The sequence below is a fragment of the Barbus barbus genome, assembly GCF_936440315.1.
Source record: "Barbus barbus genome assembly, chromosome: 33".
Taxonomy (NCBI): Eukaryota; Metazoa; Chordata; class Actinopteri; order Cypriniformes; family Cyprinidae; genus Barbus; species Barbus barbus.
Window position 1 is genome coordinate 15,013,899 of NC_136761.1, and position 17,086 is coordinate 15,030,984.

Genomic DNA, 17,086 nt, shown 5'->3' on the forward strand with positions numbered 1-17,086 from the left:
TATTTAATCTGACGGATATAATTCACAAATGATGTACTTACTGAATATAATGTTGAATATAACAAAATGCTTAAAACCAACACTGCAAAGAAAACAACATTTTAGTTAGTCCCGGTTCTGTACATCGCTGCCACGCTAATTTGAAAGTTACCGAACACAAACAATAACATAAAGGCCAGTCGCTTTTGGTGGGATGGTAAGACTTGCTTGGCTCACCCTCAACAATGTTCCAGTGCAGCCTGCGGCTATCCAATGAGAGCCCAGCCCTCCTCCCCCTGCTCTCCTCTCTTCTGCTCTCCTCTCCTCTCCCGCCTCCTCCGCGAGCTCTCATCTCTCCGCTCCGCGTGCAGCCAGTGACTGCTGCTGTCTCGCGGCGTTTGGAGATCTTGCAGGCGCGCTGTATGGATGCTGAAGGTTTGGCGCTGCTGTAATCGCGACACGGAATCAACATGTCCAACCCTCCGCACGACCCGTTCTACTCGTCCCCATTCGGACCGTTCTACCGGAGACATTCACCGTACATGGTACAGCCTGAGTACAGAATCTATGAGATGAACAAACGACTCCAGTCCCGGACAGAGGTGAGTTTGGCATTGCTCAGCATGAGACAGTGGCAGCTGTAGTTTGGGAAAAGTTATGTTGGCCAGTGCATTTGCAAAATGATTCTAATTCTTTCCTAATTGGACAAAATTGAGAGCGTGAACTAAGTGATCAAACTATATCTGTGTGACTTTGTGAGCACTGTAAGTTACATAAAGGCACAAGTGTACTGTGCATTGTGATAATGCTGAGTGTATCATATTGCTCGGATTACTTAAGTATCTATTCGGGACAGTGATTCCTAAAAATTCCAGTGCACTTCCATGGAATGATTTCCAACTACGAGAAAACAGATGTGCGTTTTTATATACATTTCCAGAATATAATAGACATTTAGAGACATGTTTAAGGCTTTCTCAAGCGCTTTTATGAAATCATATCATTTAGGCACTGTGTACAGAAGCAACATAAGCCTCCACTTTGATCACTAATTAAAATCCACGTGGAGGCAGTAAGTTAATGAACAGAGCAATGATGCTCTTCTCCCAGAGCAACACAACTGTTTTAAATAAAGATTTTAAAAATTAAACTTCAACAATAAAAACTATACAAGCGTTTCTACTAATAACCTGACTGAAAATTTAAGGGATAAAGGAAATTAGTTAAACGTGTGAAAGATGCCAAAAGCACTTTATGGTAAAACAGAAGCGTTTGATTTGCTATGAAAGAGAAAATGAATAGTCCCACAAACTTTCTCGCAAAAGTGATGTCAGCATTGGACTGAAAAACATTACTTGATTTTAGTATGTTAGATGCATTCAAAACTTCAAAACTTTGGTTCAACATCTGCCTGTTGTCATCCACACCAAAAAGATGATCTTAATAATTAGGCTATTATATACAGTATATTATATATTATATAGATATGGTAGTCAAGAGCTGAAAATTCAAGGGAGCATGATAGAATATTTTTGTCAGTTTGAATTTGTTGTTCACATTCAGCCGATGAATTGCTGTGAAGTCAACAATACATTTCTGATTCACCAAATCTTCAATTAACAAAACTAAATATTTTAATCTTCATCCTTGTGTTGTTGTGGATGTTGTTTATGGCATTTAAGGGAACTTTGTGATCTGAAGGACAGATCAGTTTTATATAGATGCACACAGACCTTAGTAATGGTGAAAACAAACAAGCATAATAAGATTTTAGCATTACCACACAAAAAAACAGTGACAACAAAACATCATAACTAAATTCCAAAAACAGTATATTGCACTGTTAATAACACTTAGTAATACTTAGTAAATCAGCAGTATTGTTTGACATTAAGTTTATTCCAACAACTCTGTAGATGATGGAATTTTGTTGGTGTAACATGTGGTTTTATGTAGATTCAAAGTCATTCTCATTTCCTAGTATCTGTGACTCAGAAAACCCATATACTGGATGAAATGTAATTGCCTGCTTGTTTTTTTTTAACAGTAAAATCAGTTGTACTGTATGGACTGTATGTACTTGAAACACCCCTTACCCCTTTTATTGTACTTTTAAAATAATACAGTAAAACAGCTGTAAATAATAGCTGTAAATATTTGTGCTGTGATACACAGACATGTCTGTAATCCTGATCCAAATGGAAAATAGTTTTCTTCAAAGATCTCCTAGTTGCAATGCAATTCTGCCCACAAATTCCCCTTGGGTCTCCTCTTGCAACTTCTACCTCCTCAAACCATCTCTGAATTCCACTCACCTGTCAAAAAGCAAGATAAATAATTGCAGTATTTATCGTTATCACAACATGTCATACCCATTTGTGAACTTAAACATTTCCATTAAAAAACAGCATTAAATAAACTAATGAAGTGCACTGTCGCAGTTCTGTCATGTGAGCTTCTGCTCATGTGTTTGATGGAGGTGTTGTAACTTTAAGGAGACCTGGGCTGTATTGCAGAGATGCAATGGAACAACATCATGAATAATGCATAAGCAGCGGCCCAAACCCTGAAGACTTCCACTCTGAAACGCCACTTACCAAACAGCCCATAATAAACATGTGCCAATATATTATTTTAATCTTCACAACCTCACTTTGGCATAAAAGGGCATTTGCTAAGATTAAATCTACATGAGTGATTGATCTTGATAAGATATTTCATTGTGAAGGTAACAATGAGTTTAGTTGACGAATGTGATTTGCTTCTGGAAACTGTTGCAATCTGGAACTCAAAAGGAGCAATACAAACAAATATATTTTAAATTAATGTTAAAGTTTCATTTAATTTAATTTAATTATCACTCATCAAGGTTTCCAAAACAAATTGTTATTGGAATCAATAATTGACTCACTCAAATAGCTGCTTTGTATCACAGCAGCTAGTTCATGCACCAATATTGTGCACCATTCAGCAGTTGCATCGTTCTAGAAAAGTCTGGAACAAACATTCTGACACCTCGTTTGCTGTTATATACCTGCAACATTTGTTACCTCAAACGTTTTCATGAATCTTTTTGAATTTTGTATAGGTTGGTGGGCTCAAGTGAACAAACATCTCTGTGCACACAAATCCATCTGGCAGATGGTAGAAATGTTTATAAAAGGTCTGATATTTTGAATCCTTTTTGCAAATTGTAGCACGTACAGGTCTAGCGCCTTGCCACGGCAGCATAATAACGCAACTCTATTGCTGATATCTTTGCAAACAGTGAGCGCAGTATTTATTAGCCAAGCATGCTGATGTGCAATTGAAGCCAGTGGTAATTTAGCACAGATTTTACAAGGGAGAGTTCCCCCCTCAGCCATCCATCATGTAGACATGCAGACTTTCTTAGTTTAAGAGCTCTAGGCAAACACTGAAACAACAGGGGGAGCGCACCGCTAAAGTAGCCACTGTCAAACAAAGGTGTTTAATAACCACTTGGCTGTATATTTCTCTGCATCAGTCATTTAATGACTGTACATTAAAGCTAGCTAATCGATGTATTAGCACTTAAAAACATGGGAATTACGCCTCATGGTGCACATCACATGACTGGAGTGAAAGCAGAATTGGACAAAAGCAGGAAGGAGCTCAGGAAAGCTAGACAAGAGGGCTCAAGAGTCCCGACTCTTGACTCGAGAGTTCTCAGTACAGAAGCTGGTGATTGATGTATTTTATTGTCCAGAGGCTAAAACTGTTCGGCCCATTTGCTGGCAGCAAACTGACTTCAGAGCAGAGCAGTTAGACTGTTGCGTTTTAAAGAGCACCAGAGAGTTTGTCATGTAAATGGAAATTTATTTAAATACGTTCTCCAATCCCAGCTTAATATGTAGAAATAACAAACCATTCATCGGTTGATAAATAATGTGATTTTATGGTGCTATCAAAACATTGCTGTTTGTTGCTGTCTGTTAGATCTTTAAAGTCAAAAGTTAAGTTGTTTGGCTATTAGTATGAATATGTTAGCTTTGAGGTTATCTATAAGCTTGTGTGTTGACAAAATTTGCATTTAGAAGATGTATGCATTCAAAATGTTTTCTCTCTCTACCACCAATACAGATCAATGATTTTGAGATTGGACAGATTTTCTGCCCAAACAAATGCTTTCTAGAATCTGAAGCATCCCACCCCCCTACACTAAATGAAAAACACAATAAAAACTGCTGGAACTGTGGCTGAAATCAGTCGCTTGTTCATGCATTTGCTATGTTCTGTATGGCAAATGACACACAGTGCACTATGTAAGGGATAGGGAGTGATTAACATAGTTTAAACATGCTTTCTATTGGTTTGAATGAAGTCTGGTTTCGTGTCAGTGTCAAGAAAACCTCTGCAGAGTGGATCATAGGCACCAGTCGGCACAGACCACAAAACATATCTGACATATCCGCCTGAATTTTACACAGAATGCTGTGTTTTAAAGCAATGAAGGAGAAAAAAAATGCAAATGGTTAGAGAGCCTAGGCATTATAAACAACACTGTATATTTAAACACACTAATATACTTTTAAACACATCATCAGCTTTTCTAAAAATTATCTCTGTTTATCTTTTTTCTGTAGTAACAGTTTCAAATCTAAAGGGGGGAACTATTAGACTGATCGAATTCAGCTAAATAAAAATGCGGCTTTGACAGGCTGACACGTTAATGAAATGCTTTTGTATAATGCTATTTTTAAAAAAGGGAATGAGCTACTCGATATATTCTGCCCTGACTTTCTGTTTCAGTTTAAATTTTGTTAACATGTTGAATAACTGTGCATTTCAAGACACTTCAGATTGACTTTAATGCTAGAAAGGGGACATGTTTGGAAAACCTGCAATCATTTTTCACCCTTCAAGGTGTGTTTGTATTATGTGAAATATGCAGCCAGTTAACAGTTGGGTAAAGGCTGTTCAGCAGTCTAACACTGAATTTGCTAATACTAATAGTGAATTTGCTATTCACTTCACAAGAAAGTAGTTAGCATTAATTACTGATACTGATTTGCCTATGGAAATTTCCAACTTCACATGTAAAAATAGCAGCTTCTCTTGTTCAAGAACTTCAGTGCATTTTATTTTCATGTAAAGACTACACTTTGGATATTTTTCCAAAAACAGTTGGTACATTTATGCAGTTTCTAAAAACATTCAAATTAATTTACACTCGCATGACATGAAGACTCATGTCAGTGGTCTAATAGAAGCTGTTTTTAAATGGTGTGGGTCACCACTTGATGGGATCACATGACCAGCTAAATACTACACTACACTCTCAGAAAGAGAAGTTACAGAAGCTGTTACTGGGGCGGGACCCTTTCAAAAGGAATTAATATGTACCTTTAAGGATACAAAGGTGTACCTTTTGAAAGCGTACTTTCCACATACTATCCACATACACATATAAACTGTATGTACTGTACACCAAGATGGTTCACTCAAATTACTATGAATGGGAGAAAGTACAAAGCACAATATGAAAGAATAAGTAACACCTTGGTAAACAATTGGTAAATTCATCACATCATCGCAGCTTCTGAGAAGTTTTAGAAGTTCATGTCAGATTTTGTTGCTAATTTAAAATGTTATTTAAATGTGGTTTTTGCAAGCAGTTTTTTTTTTCATGCCCAAAATGCTTGCTGCCCAGAAGCATTGCAAAAATGGCAGCTGAGTGAATTGACTTTCCTTGAAATGGACTTTGATACTATTTACTCTATCTACATTATCCTGCTGTTTTTGGACACTTTCACTTGCAGAAAAATGAACCACGGCTGACTGTGAACAGAACAATTATACAATAGCATGCTTTTGCATTATTCTGTATCCATGCTGTTAGGTCTGTTTTATCAGCCTGTGCAACATAAACTAAAAAAATAGAGTGCACCTTTAATAGAAGCCATATCGAGTTTTGTACTCTTTTAAATATGCATATGGGCATGTTTTTCTTGAGGCCTTCATGCTGAAAGAGCATCAAACATGTTTGCTGGCATTTAAAAGGTTCGCTGGATAACCTGCTGCATAAGCATATGCAAATAAGCCTGCTGGTTAAGATTCAGAGGAGGAGTTTCGTCAACCTCAGCTGGTATAAGCTCATTAGCATAACACTTCTTAATATTCTCAGGCTTGGAAAGAGTGAGTAAAAAGGAGAGGTCACTAAGAAGACAACAAATGAAAGGTTAGCTATATTAATCTGTTTAATGGTTTTGGAATGGGATGCGTTTATGCAAAGGAGCAGTGCGTGTTCACAGCGGCGTTTCGTTTTGATCTGAGTGCGATCGATAATGCATTTCACTGTGGAGAAACTCAGTCTCAAAGTCCTCAAGGTAAACCAATCATCGCAGCTCCTCCACAGTCCCATAAGAGCTTAAAATTGCACCAAATGGCAAATCAGTCTAACCATGTCCATCATCATTTATATTACATGCTGTCTAATTGATTTTGTAGGAAGCAGGTGATGGACAATGGATTGTGTTTTAAGAGCACATGATAAGTCTAGCATAAATTGATATGTCCAAATTGGCGAGGTTTGTTAAGCAGTCAGCAGAATAGGATTGAGAAATATCTTATTATTTCACTATCAATAATGCATCAGTGACATTTTTTTCGTTTTTAATGGTAACAGTGGACTTAAAAGTCTTTAAACTTTATTTCGCTCGCTCTATGGGACGAAGATAACATACAAACCTTTTATCAATGGCTGCATTATGCAAAAACAGGTTATGGGGTACCGGCTGATATGTCACATATTACATTGAAAACAAAACAGAAGTAAAAAATGAATTCTCTGGAACAATAAGGTGGCGTTCAAACTGGCAGGATACTAGGACAATAGTCCCACCTTTTTCCTGCGGCTTTCCCAAAGTTCCTTCCAGGCTACACTGTTGCGCTGATAACAGATAAAGAGGGATCGCCCATTTTTACCAACTTCCTGTTTTCAGACTTTTTCTGTACAGATCATATTTTTGATTCCTTTTGTCCAGCCTGAGCGATGATGTTTTTGAGGAGCCTTGGAAGAGTTATCACTGATAAAATACCAATTTCTCAGCTTTAAGTGTTCAACCATGGGTTGGTTTCTCACTGCACTAGCATCAATATTTGGATGGGTTGTGAACTAAATGTATTTTTAGAAAAAAAACGTGTTTTTTGTCTTAACGTATTAGCTCAAAATGCTTGAATGTTGTGTTAACTAACACAATATGATTTTAGAAATGTGTACACTATCGTTCAAAAGTTACAGGTCGATCTTGGTGTAAGATTTTAAAGAAGTCTCTTATGCTCACCAAGGTGGCATTTATTTGATAAAAAATACAATAAAAACAGTAGTATTGTTAAATATTATTAGAACTTAAAATAACTGATTTCTGTTTTAATATATTTAAAAATATAATGAATTCGTGTGATGACAAAGCTGAATTTTCAGCAATTATTAATCCAGTCTTCGGTGTCACACAATCCTTCAAAAATCATTCTAATATGCTGATTGGTTGCTCAAGAAACTTTTTTTTTTTAAAACAGCTGTTTGACTTAATATTTTTGTGGAAACCATGACTCTTTGATGAATAGAAATTGAAAAAGAACAACCTTTATTTGAAATACAAATCTTGTAAAAACTCTTTATTGTCTCTATTTATTCATTTAATGCATCTTTGCTGAATAAAAGTATGGTAGTGTATGCTGTTTAATGGGTTCCATATACAGTGAGGATTTTCTGAAGGTCAATAGTTTACTTCCCCTTGCCTTATTTCATTTGCATAATTCAGATCATGTGCACTTAAGCTTATAACAGAGCCAAATATTGTCGACATTGAGTTGTTCTTAAAACAGCAGCAAATAAGCACAAGCAGGCGAGAATAGCTTGCTTAAAAAAGCCCCATAGATGTTGTTTATACTGTTATTGTTTACTAAAATTAGGTATCATGAATCGATGCATGAATTGTTTATGTGCTTACTGCCATTTCTACCACGGTTTTGGCTTGTTTACATCGTTAGAATTCCCTTACATCTGTCGGCGGCTGTCACTGATATGTAGGTGGAAGAAGTTCAACAGCAGTTGTACAAACCCTGCGCGTGATTGCCCACACACAGCTCTGTTTAGCTCATCAAAGACCTTGTGTACATTTCATGAGTCCTGAAAGGTGAGTCTAAATGGAGTCTGCCTGGCTGAAGACTTTTTAAATGTCAGTTCGCAGATGTGGATATATGACAGTTTACACCAATTCCCATGTCGCATGAACGATTAGGTTGCCTTCAGCACAGTACCATTCAAAACAGAAATGCTGATAGTCCTCGTAGTACTATTAAGGCTGGATCACACTGCCTCGAAATAAAATCAATATTCCAACTATTCTGAAACTGACTGTTGGATTTAGGTGGTTAGGAAACACAACAAACAAACACCAGCAGGAAGAACACGCTGATCCAGTGCAGCCCAACGACCGTTGGCTCAAAAACGCATTTACATTATGACATTTTAAACAAAAACTATTATGAGGAAAGAGATTGTAATAAAGTTTTATTTTATTGCTAATATTATAAAAGTAAATAAAATATAATAATAAATCTAAATATTCTAACAAAACTAAATCAAACAAAACAAAAAACTATAAATGCGCACTACAATACTAACAAAAACTAAACAGGATTAAAGGAAAATTACCACAGTTTATACATTTTCAGGTAATTATGGATGATTTGATTTAATTAATATCCTTAGTTTGATTGTTGACTTGAAATATCCAGTTGTAATGTACAGTTATAGGACAAAGTGTTGTTATATTATTTATCGTATATTGTTTATTTGGTAACACTTTATTTTAAAGACCAATTCTCACTATTAACTAGTTACTTATTAGCATGCATATTACTAGCATATTGGTTTATTAGTACTTATAAAGCACATATTAATGCCTTATTCTGCATGACCATATTTGGAGTTTGTTCAAGGAAAACTCTTAGTTAATAGTGAATATTATGTTCCCTATTCTAAAGCATTACTGTTTATTTTATTAGACTTTTTTTTGTGCATCGCTAGTAGCAGGTAAATCTGACACAGACAGCACAATAATAAACCAGCATGCACAATCTTAATCAAAGGTACAGAGCCATAAATCTGGCATATTTAGCAAAAAAAATTTATCCAAAGTGACTTACATTGCATTTTTTACAAATTAAATAATTTTGTTCACCATTAAAACTAAATGGCAGGTGAGGACATTTTAAAAAATCAAAATTCAAAACAAAAATAAAAAATTAGTGAAATTGTAATAAATAAAACCTGCATATTAGTGTGTGTGTGTGTGTCTGTGTGAAAAGTGTTCATATCGGTTAGTTGGTGTGTGCACAATATGTGTTGGAAAAAGCAGCCGCTATTGTTATTTACCAAGGATATGGGACGTTGTTGTTTCTCTAAGCTATTGGATCTACCATAAATCCGAGCTGCTTGGCCCCTGCGGAGCAGTGACTGAGTCGAGAGCCACCATTGGCACATTGATGAATCCCTTTAGACGTTCCAATCAATACGGCTTTATCTTCAGGCAACCCGTGCAGACGCCCATGTTAGTTCACCTGAGGTCCTGAAGGACTGATCGGTGCGCTGTACATCAAAGCTCACTATCAGCTATAGCACGCTAGACAGCTACAATCAGCACTGAAGGCAGGAACCTCTCATTTTCTATGTCAGCTACAGATTACTGATCTATAGCCGACTCTCCCTTGGCTGCAGTGTTATATGTCATCTTTATCAAACGTGATCTATGTCTCTGAAATGCAGCAGCTTTGGTTTATTCCATCAGTCAGTCAAGAGCAAAAAATATATATAAAAGAGCAGCGCAACAGGGATGCACAGATATATCACTTTAAATGCAAATCACATCGCTAAGGAAGTACGGTACAGTATAAGAAATGATCCTATTTAACAGTTAAAAAATGCAGTCCTTTCCAACTTTGGCACATCACATACCTGTACGCACGTTTACCGATACTGTTTGCAAGGGCTGCTGAGGCATTAAATAGGGTTAATTAGTGCAAATGGGCAATCAGATTTCCTATTGATTGTGACAGTGCAGATTGCCTTCCAGATAAATGAAATCCTATAACTCTGAGTCCTGCTGCAGATACTGATAATGCTGTTAGCGGCCATTAATGCTCCTCCGTAATTAGCTTATATCAAAGTAATTAAAACAATGACAGTGTAAAGTAATTTTGTTACATGCTAAATCAATATTCCTGTGTTATCTCAACCTATATGCTCGATGTCTTGTTTTCAGAGCATAATGGAGGGCCCTTTCACCATTTTTGAACATGTGGGTCACTGTATTCATTATGTCCCGAAGTGATTTCACGGTCTCTGTTGATTGCGATGTACAAGGCTAAATGAGGCAAAAGATAATAGATTATATAATCGTGAGTTATATATTGTAAAACTATATATTGACATAAATTTTATGTTATGCTGTTATTATTATCTGTTAAAAACTTTAAAAAGTTACAATAAGAATAAATAAAACTGTACAAGCAAAAGGTATTATTTTTAGTAATGACATTACATTTTTTTGGACGTTGACTTTAATTTAAAATAAACAGTTGTGCTGATTAATAATCTGGAAACTAAAGAGATTTTCCCTTTTTTGGGATTCTTTGATAAATAGAAAGCTTGAAAGAACAGCATTTATAGTAGTCTTATTGACCCTAGACCTTGAACTGTATATAGTGTATTAGAACTGTCTTTTTAAACTGGACTATAATAAACACAATGAATGTTCTTAAACATTAGATCTCCATCACAGTTATTCATCAGGACCTAACTTGAGGTCAAAGGTCATTGGGGCTGAGGAGGTCATTGGTGGTGACTGTACAGTAAGATGGATCCCCCCACGGGCCATTGACCAGTCATCAGGAAGATGTTAGAGTGGAGAAGATCAATGAACACTCAAAGAGAGCAGTCAACACCTGCTGATACAAACACTGTTTGATAAGCTCAGCTCAAGAGCGCCCATCAATGAGCTGCAAAGAGATATTGAACTGAAAAGGAGCTCAGAGAGTTGTGGGATTTCAATCATCACTACATTGACGCTGTACATTGTGATGTGATGTGGCTGAAAAGGAGACGATACTTACCCAAGTCAGTCAGATACAGGTTTTTCACACTTTAAAAGGGGTAAGAGTGAAAAAAAAGTCAGTCGATATTAGGGCTGTGTTGATCATATGGATTACTCAGTTTGAACCAGTCTTCATTTTGATTAATGAATATCAATACTTAAATCCCTAAATTGATTTTTTTAGTCTGTGTTGTTTTCCGTTTCAGAAGCATGAACAAAACTTCACTAAACATTATGTGTAGCCCGCATCTTATCCAATAATTACAATAAGCTTTGCATATTGTTTTTTGATATGAAACATAGTCTTAGCTTTCGAATTCTGTCAATTTTATCATGAAATTTAAACAATGAATACCATTTGGCACACTTTAACATCACTGTAGCCACCTCAGTTCAATCAGCAGCATGGAACACATTTCAACCAATCATCTCTTTCCCTTTTCTACTAGTTTTAACACAAAATAAACATAAATGAACATCAGAAGGTATGCTGAAATATACAGTACAGTTGACAGAAATATATCATCTCTCACATAATCGCTCAATCAGTGTTCCAGCTGCGAAAATAAAACAATAAAAATAATAAAACAACTTGTAAACAATGTCATGTAACATTTATCTCGGAAAAATGTAAATTCAAGATAGGTGCATTTTGATTAATATATGCAGTAGATAACATATTCATTATATTTTTGCTTAAGCTGTTAGTGATGTTTGATTTATTGTATGTTTGAATAAGTCATAATTAAGTCATAATATAAAATGTGTAATTTATGTGCCTTATGTGCAATTTAAATGTTTATATACAAGTCAGCTTTTATTTGAATGTTGATTACTATATCTTAAAATAAATAGCAACTGAATTTGGACTCTTTTGTTAATTTTAACCTTTGAAATTATAATAATGTACCATAGTAATGTATAATAGTCTACAGCAGTTATCCTTAATATATACACACTTGACTTTTAAGGTTGTTTTAACTCAAAGCTTTGCTGACCCACAAGAGGCCAAGATGGGAAAAAAAGGTAAAAATGAAGAAAGCAGGATTATCTGATGAAGTCATGCATCCTGCTGAGTGTTAGCCAAAACTGTGTGTCATGAGTGATAGTGTGGTGCTAATAACCAGCTGTGTTGGACAACATCAGCCTCCTGCCTTACTGAATGGAAAAACGATCACCGTTGTCAAAACTGATCACTCACTTACAGTGAATAAGACGGCAGGTTGCAATAGGGGACTGACTAACTCTTAAAACACAGAGCAGACGAGACCGCTTCCTCTATGCTGGAAAACAGCACTTCTCGAATACAGGACACGGGACTAGAGGTCTCCAGGGTCGGCCACTATACAATGTGACGCTGCCTGAAGTCGACAGCCCTAATTGTAAACATCTGAGAGGGCTTGTGATCTGTCACCAGGCAACATCGGCTAGATGGCAACATTGGCCTAAACGACGTCTGTTAGAATCAGAGCTCTGTCAATCACAGGATGCCGCGGAGTCTAATTTTACACACGCTGAGTATGTTCGCAGCTAGCGTGCCATCTGATGGAGTGGCTTTCATTTAATTCAAGTTAATTAGCGAATCTTTCCATTAGCAGTGGATTTGGAGGATCTAGGTGCCCTGAATGTACATTATTTATAATGAATTTTGTTGTTATTGTCGACTTTTAATAACAAAATAAATACATTACCTTTAATCTTTAATTAAGGAAAACTTGCATTTATAAGCACTGAGCTCATGTAATTTGAATGCTAGATCGCAGAATGGTCTCAAAATGAGCTTTTAGGAGAAAATAGCAAGACATCAGGGAAGGTATAGGCTTAGGCTGCTCTAAACTGATTCTCTCAGGGTCACATGAAAGCAAGTGTTAGGGGATTCTGTGTTTATTAATTACGAATGATAATTCAAAAAGCACACAGAGGTACATGTCAATGGATGATTACATTAATGTTAACCTTAAGCCTTTGAAAACAAACCCAAGAAATTACACACACAAATTATATTTATTAAACTATTACTTTTTATTAGCAATGTTGAGAAGGGCTGTGCTGCTTAATATTTTTGTAGAAACTCATTTTTCAGGATTCTTATCTTGTGCAAAAGAACAGCATTTATTTGAAATTTAAGGAATGTAACAATTCACTCAACTCACGATTCGATACGATTCACGATATTGCTTTCGCAATATGATTTTCTCGTGATTTTTTTTCGAACAAAATGAGAAGTTATGAATGAAAATGTGTCCTTTTATTATTTCTCAGACAAAATGCTGCTCATTTCGGCACATTTGAAATAGAATTGTCTGACTTTAGCTTTTTGAAACTATAGTACGTATAACATCTGAATGAAACAGAAACAATAGATGAGCTTAATGAGAAAGTAAATTCACTCTATGTCAGCAGGTGGCACTTATGGAACAGCGGCAATACAGCCTTTCCTTGTTTACCGCTGTAAACAAAGCAGCTGCACTTATTAACACTAATTTAATGTGCATTACACATTTGAAAGATGAAAAGAAAATACCATCTTAACTTTTCTGTAGAAGGTTAATTCCCCTCAATGATACATTCTTATAAACTCCCACCCCAAACTGTATCGCGATTCGTTTAACGTCTCAACCAATTTGAATCGTCACATACAGTAGGCTATTTGTATCGATTTTCAACCGGCTCGGTATGCATTCTTACACCCCTATAAAATGGTAATGGTGAATTACCATGGAACAATTGTAATCTTTATGAATGTCTTTACTTGGAACAATGGTAATCTTTATGAATGTCACTTTGTTCAATTGAATAAAAATTTACTGAATAAAATTCATTTCTTTAAAAAAAAATTACTGACGGAAGGGTATTAATCCCAAAAATGAGTGGAGCTGTACACAAAATATTCCTTTTTTTTATCATTTTTACACCTATTAAATAGACTTGTAAGAATGACAAAGCATATCACACAGTATAATTAACTCCCATTAATTAACCGTGACTCTCCTTCTTCCCCAGGAGAGTGATAGTCTATGGTGGGATGCGTTTGCTACAGAGTTCTTTGAGGAAGACGCTACAATGACCATTGCCTTCTGCCTGGAGGATGGACCAAAAAGATACAGTAAGATTTAAGCTTTTATCTTGTGCCAGTGTCGTCTTGTCTGCAAATTTGCTTGTACTGGTGCCAGTTAAAACCAGGCTTGACGGTACATGACTGTGTCTATGGAGTCTGGAAATGTACAGTAGAAGGTAATGATCCATAAAAGTCTGTAGAGGACTTTGAATCAACTAAATCCGGTAGATCTTATTGACTTTTATTGGTCTTCCAGGAAATAAGTTCCCTAAACTTCCCATAAAAACAACATTGTGGTTAATGGCCTTACATCTCACTATGGAGAAGTTGTAATTGGTAAACTGACTTGCAAGGTTCATATTTGTGAATTATTTTACCTGCAGCTCTGCCAGAAATTGTCCACACATCTTGAAAAGCATGAGAGAATAATTGTTTGCAGTGAGCTCCCTAATGTAGTTTTGGCTGCATTTGCCATAGCTCTGCTAGCCTGACCATTTTTTTTTCTTTTCTGCACACTTTCCCTATCTTTCTCTCTGATGATTTGAGCTGTGTTGTCTGTCCTTATTGAGTTCTCTGCTTTTGGTTAGTCATGCAGAACACTCTGCCTGTTGCAAAGAACGTGCGAGTCAAACATTCAACGAAGCCCCCTCCCTTTCCGGGGGTCTTTGTAGTGCTGATAGATTCAGAAATATATACTTTTATTATGCAAAATGAATATGCCATTGGACTGTGGGCAGCATTACAATAGCCTCAGCTTTAGCCTCTTTTCAGGACATGGCAGTTTATTTTTCTTCATTTGGTGAAGTCTAAATAGTTTTAATTGAACAAAGATGTAAAATTCAAACACTAAAATGTTTAATTTGTCAGTTCAGATGCCAGCAAATGACAAGTTTCAAAGGGTTCTTCTTTGTATGTTAATTCTACATTGCAGCTTGTAAAATTTTTAATTCTCACATACACCATTTAAAAGTGGAGAGACCGAAGCTTGCATTGGCTCCGGAGGCCTATAGGGAACCAATCCCCCATATCGATTGAGGAGGGAGTTCAGTCCGTCTCTTGTGACAGCTCATCTTTAGTCTTCAGAAATGACTCCTCTTAGTTTCAGCCACAAACATACACCCTCACTCCATCACTGTCACTCACACACAAACACAAGCAAACACACAAACACATAAATTTCTCAGTCCTCACTCCACCAAGCATCATTAGGGATTTTCTGCATCGGTCTAGCCTCACATCAGTATGCTTGTTTTATTCTTGCTTGTCTTTGTATGACATGTTTACAGTAATCACTGTTCAGGTTCCATTGAGTAACTCATTCCTCTGTTTTACATTTCAAGACATCAGATCAAAGATAATCTAATCCACTTTTTGTTCACCATGTCCTGATTTAATGTATTTACCTGTTTATGAATTATTTATTTGAAATAAGGTCATATCGTACACATCCAATGTCGCATTTTTAATGCACCCTCTGGAATACTTGATTCAGTGTCCATTTTTGCTTTTGATTTGCTGTCCAAGGTAACCTTAGCGGAAGCTTTAAGATAATCTACAAGTAAAATAATAAAATAATTGAATCTAAAATCAATATGTACATTTATCTATTTATTTGGTAAGTGGCCAAGAAATAAACAGGATAATGTACACTGTACAGTCAACAGCCAGTCATTATTGCAAATACACCTAAAACAGGTGATAATTGTACATGATCTAACTCTAATTTTGCAATTCTGAAGTCTAAATTTGATGTCATAATGAAATGATTTCTATATTATGTTTTTACTCTTTGATGTAAAAAATAATTTTGAGAATATTATCAGCATAATTTAAGATATAAGATATCATTATTCTGCACTAAATTAAACAAAGAAATGTGCTTTTACTATCCGTTTTACTTAAAAAAAAAATTCAGGCAAAAATAAAAGGCTAATGCTTCTGTAGAGGAGATTTAACTAAAAACACACACTCTACAAACATATATTTGACTTTATTTATTCAAAAACGGCGACAACTGAAAGCCTTCATCACCCACCCGAAAATGTTTATTTACTCATTATTTATTTGACGTTCATAGTTCCCTAGATGCCTGGTCACATTGCATTTTAACAGCTGTTTCAAATAAAGAAAGGCTCCTAATGGTTGTTAAAACTATTACCCATTTAAAATTGGTATAGCTGAATAAAGGAAATTAAAGGCTTAACATGATTACACTTAAATAAATAAAAAACTCTCTTCATAGTTATGAAAACCCTGAGCAGATTCTTTCAAGTACTAAGAAATCTCCTCAGACCATCTCCAAACATATATAAAATATTCCTTTCAGGCATAAAAACAAGAAGCATTGAAGTTTAAGAGACAAGGACTTTACACTTACATTCACAAACATATATGATAAGATGTGGGCGTTATTTCACCGCAGTACCATTGTGGATGGACGGATAATGGATGGATTATTGAAATGCATTAGTTTAAATGGCCTCACATTCTCTGTCTCTTTTCTCTTTCTCTCAATCTCACTCTCCAGGACTTGAAGCTTAGTCTGTCTTGTTCTTCTATTCTAATTTCTTGTCTCCTGAAGTGATAAAAGATTAGATTTTCCATTGTAAATTTCTCTGCATATCTAATACAAATAAAATATTTTATATATAATACATCTATAAAAAAATTAAGAAAATATTTCACACAATATGCAATTTTTAGCTTAGTTACCATCAGACTCCATTGAAATCGATAGTGGGTCAAGTCCCCCGTGTGCCTTGCATGAGCGTGTGGAGCACAGAGCTGTGCCGATGTAGACCGCTCCGAATCAATCACTTATGCGTTTCCAGTCCAGGTAGGATTTTGCCTTAGAAGGCAGCTGCCTATAGTATGTAGACTACAGACAGCAAACCGCTCACTTTGGAATAGGATTTACAATGTGGTTTGG

At 35.9% G+C, this 17,086-nt stretch overlaps 1 protein-coding gene across 2 annotated transcripts in view; it reads left to right on the forward strand.

Moving 5' to 3' along the window:
* Positions 1–309: 309 nt before the first annotated feature.
* LOC306853436 (LIM domain-binding protein 2-like) overlaps positions 310–17,086 on the forward strand; it is a 57,497-nt gene continuing 40,720 nt past the window's right edge. Inside the window, exons 1-2 of one of the 2 annotated variants that reach the window (XM_079390836.1) lie at positions 310–581; positions 14,103–14,205. In XM_079390836.1, coding sequence (XP_079246962.1) covers positions 450–581; positions 14,103–14,205 — 235 coding nt within the window. In that variant the 5' untranslated portion in view covers positions 310–449. The remainder of the gene's footprint in view (positions 582–14,102; positions 14,206–17,086) is intronic. The other variant, XM_079390837.1, reaches the window with a different exon arrangement.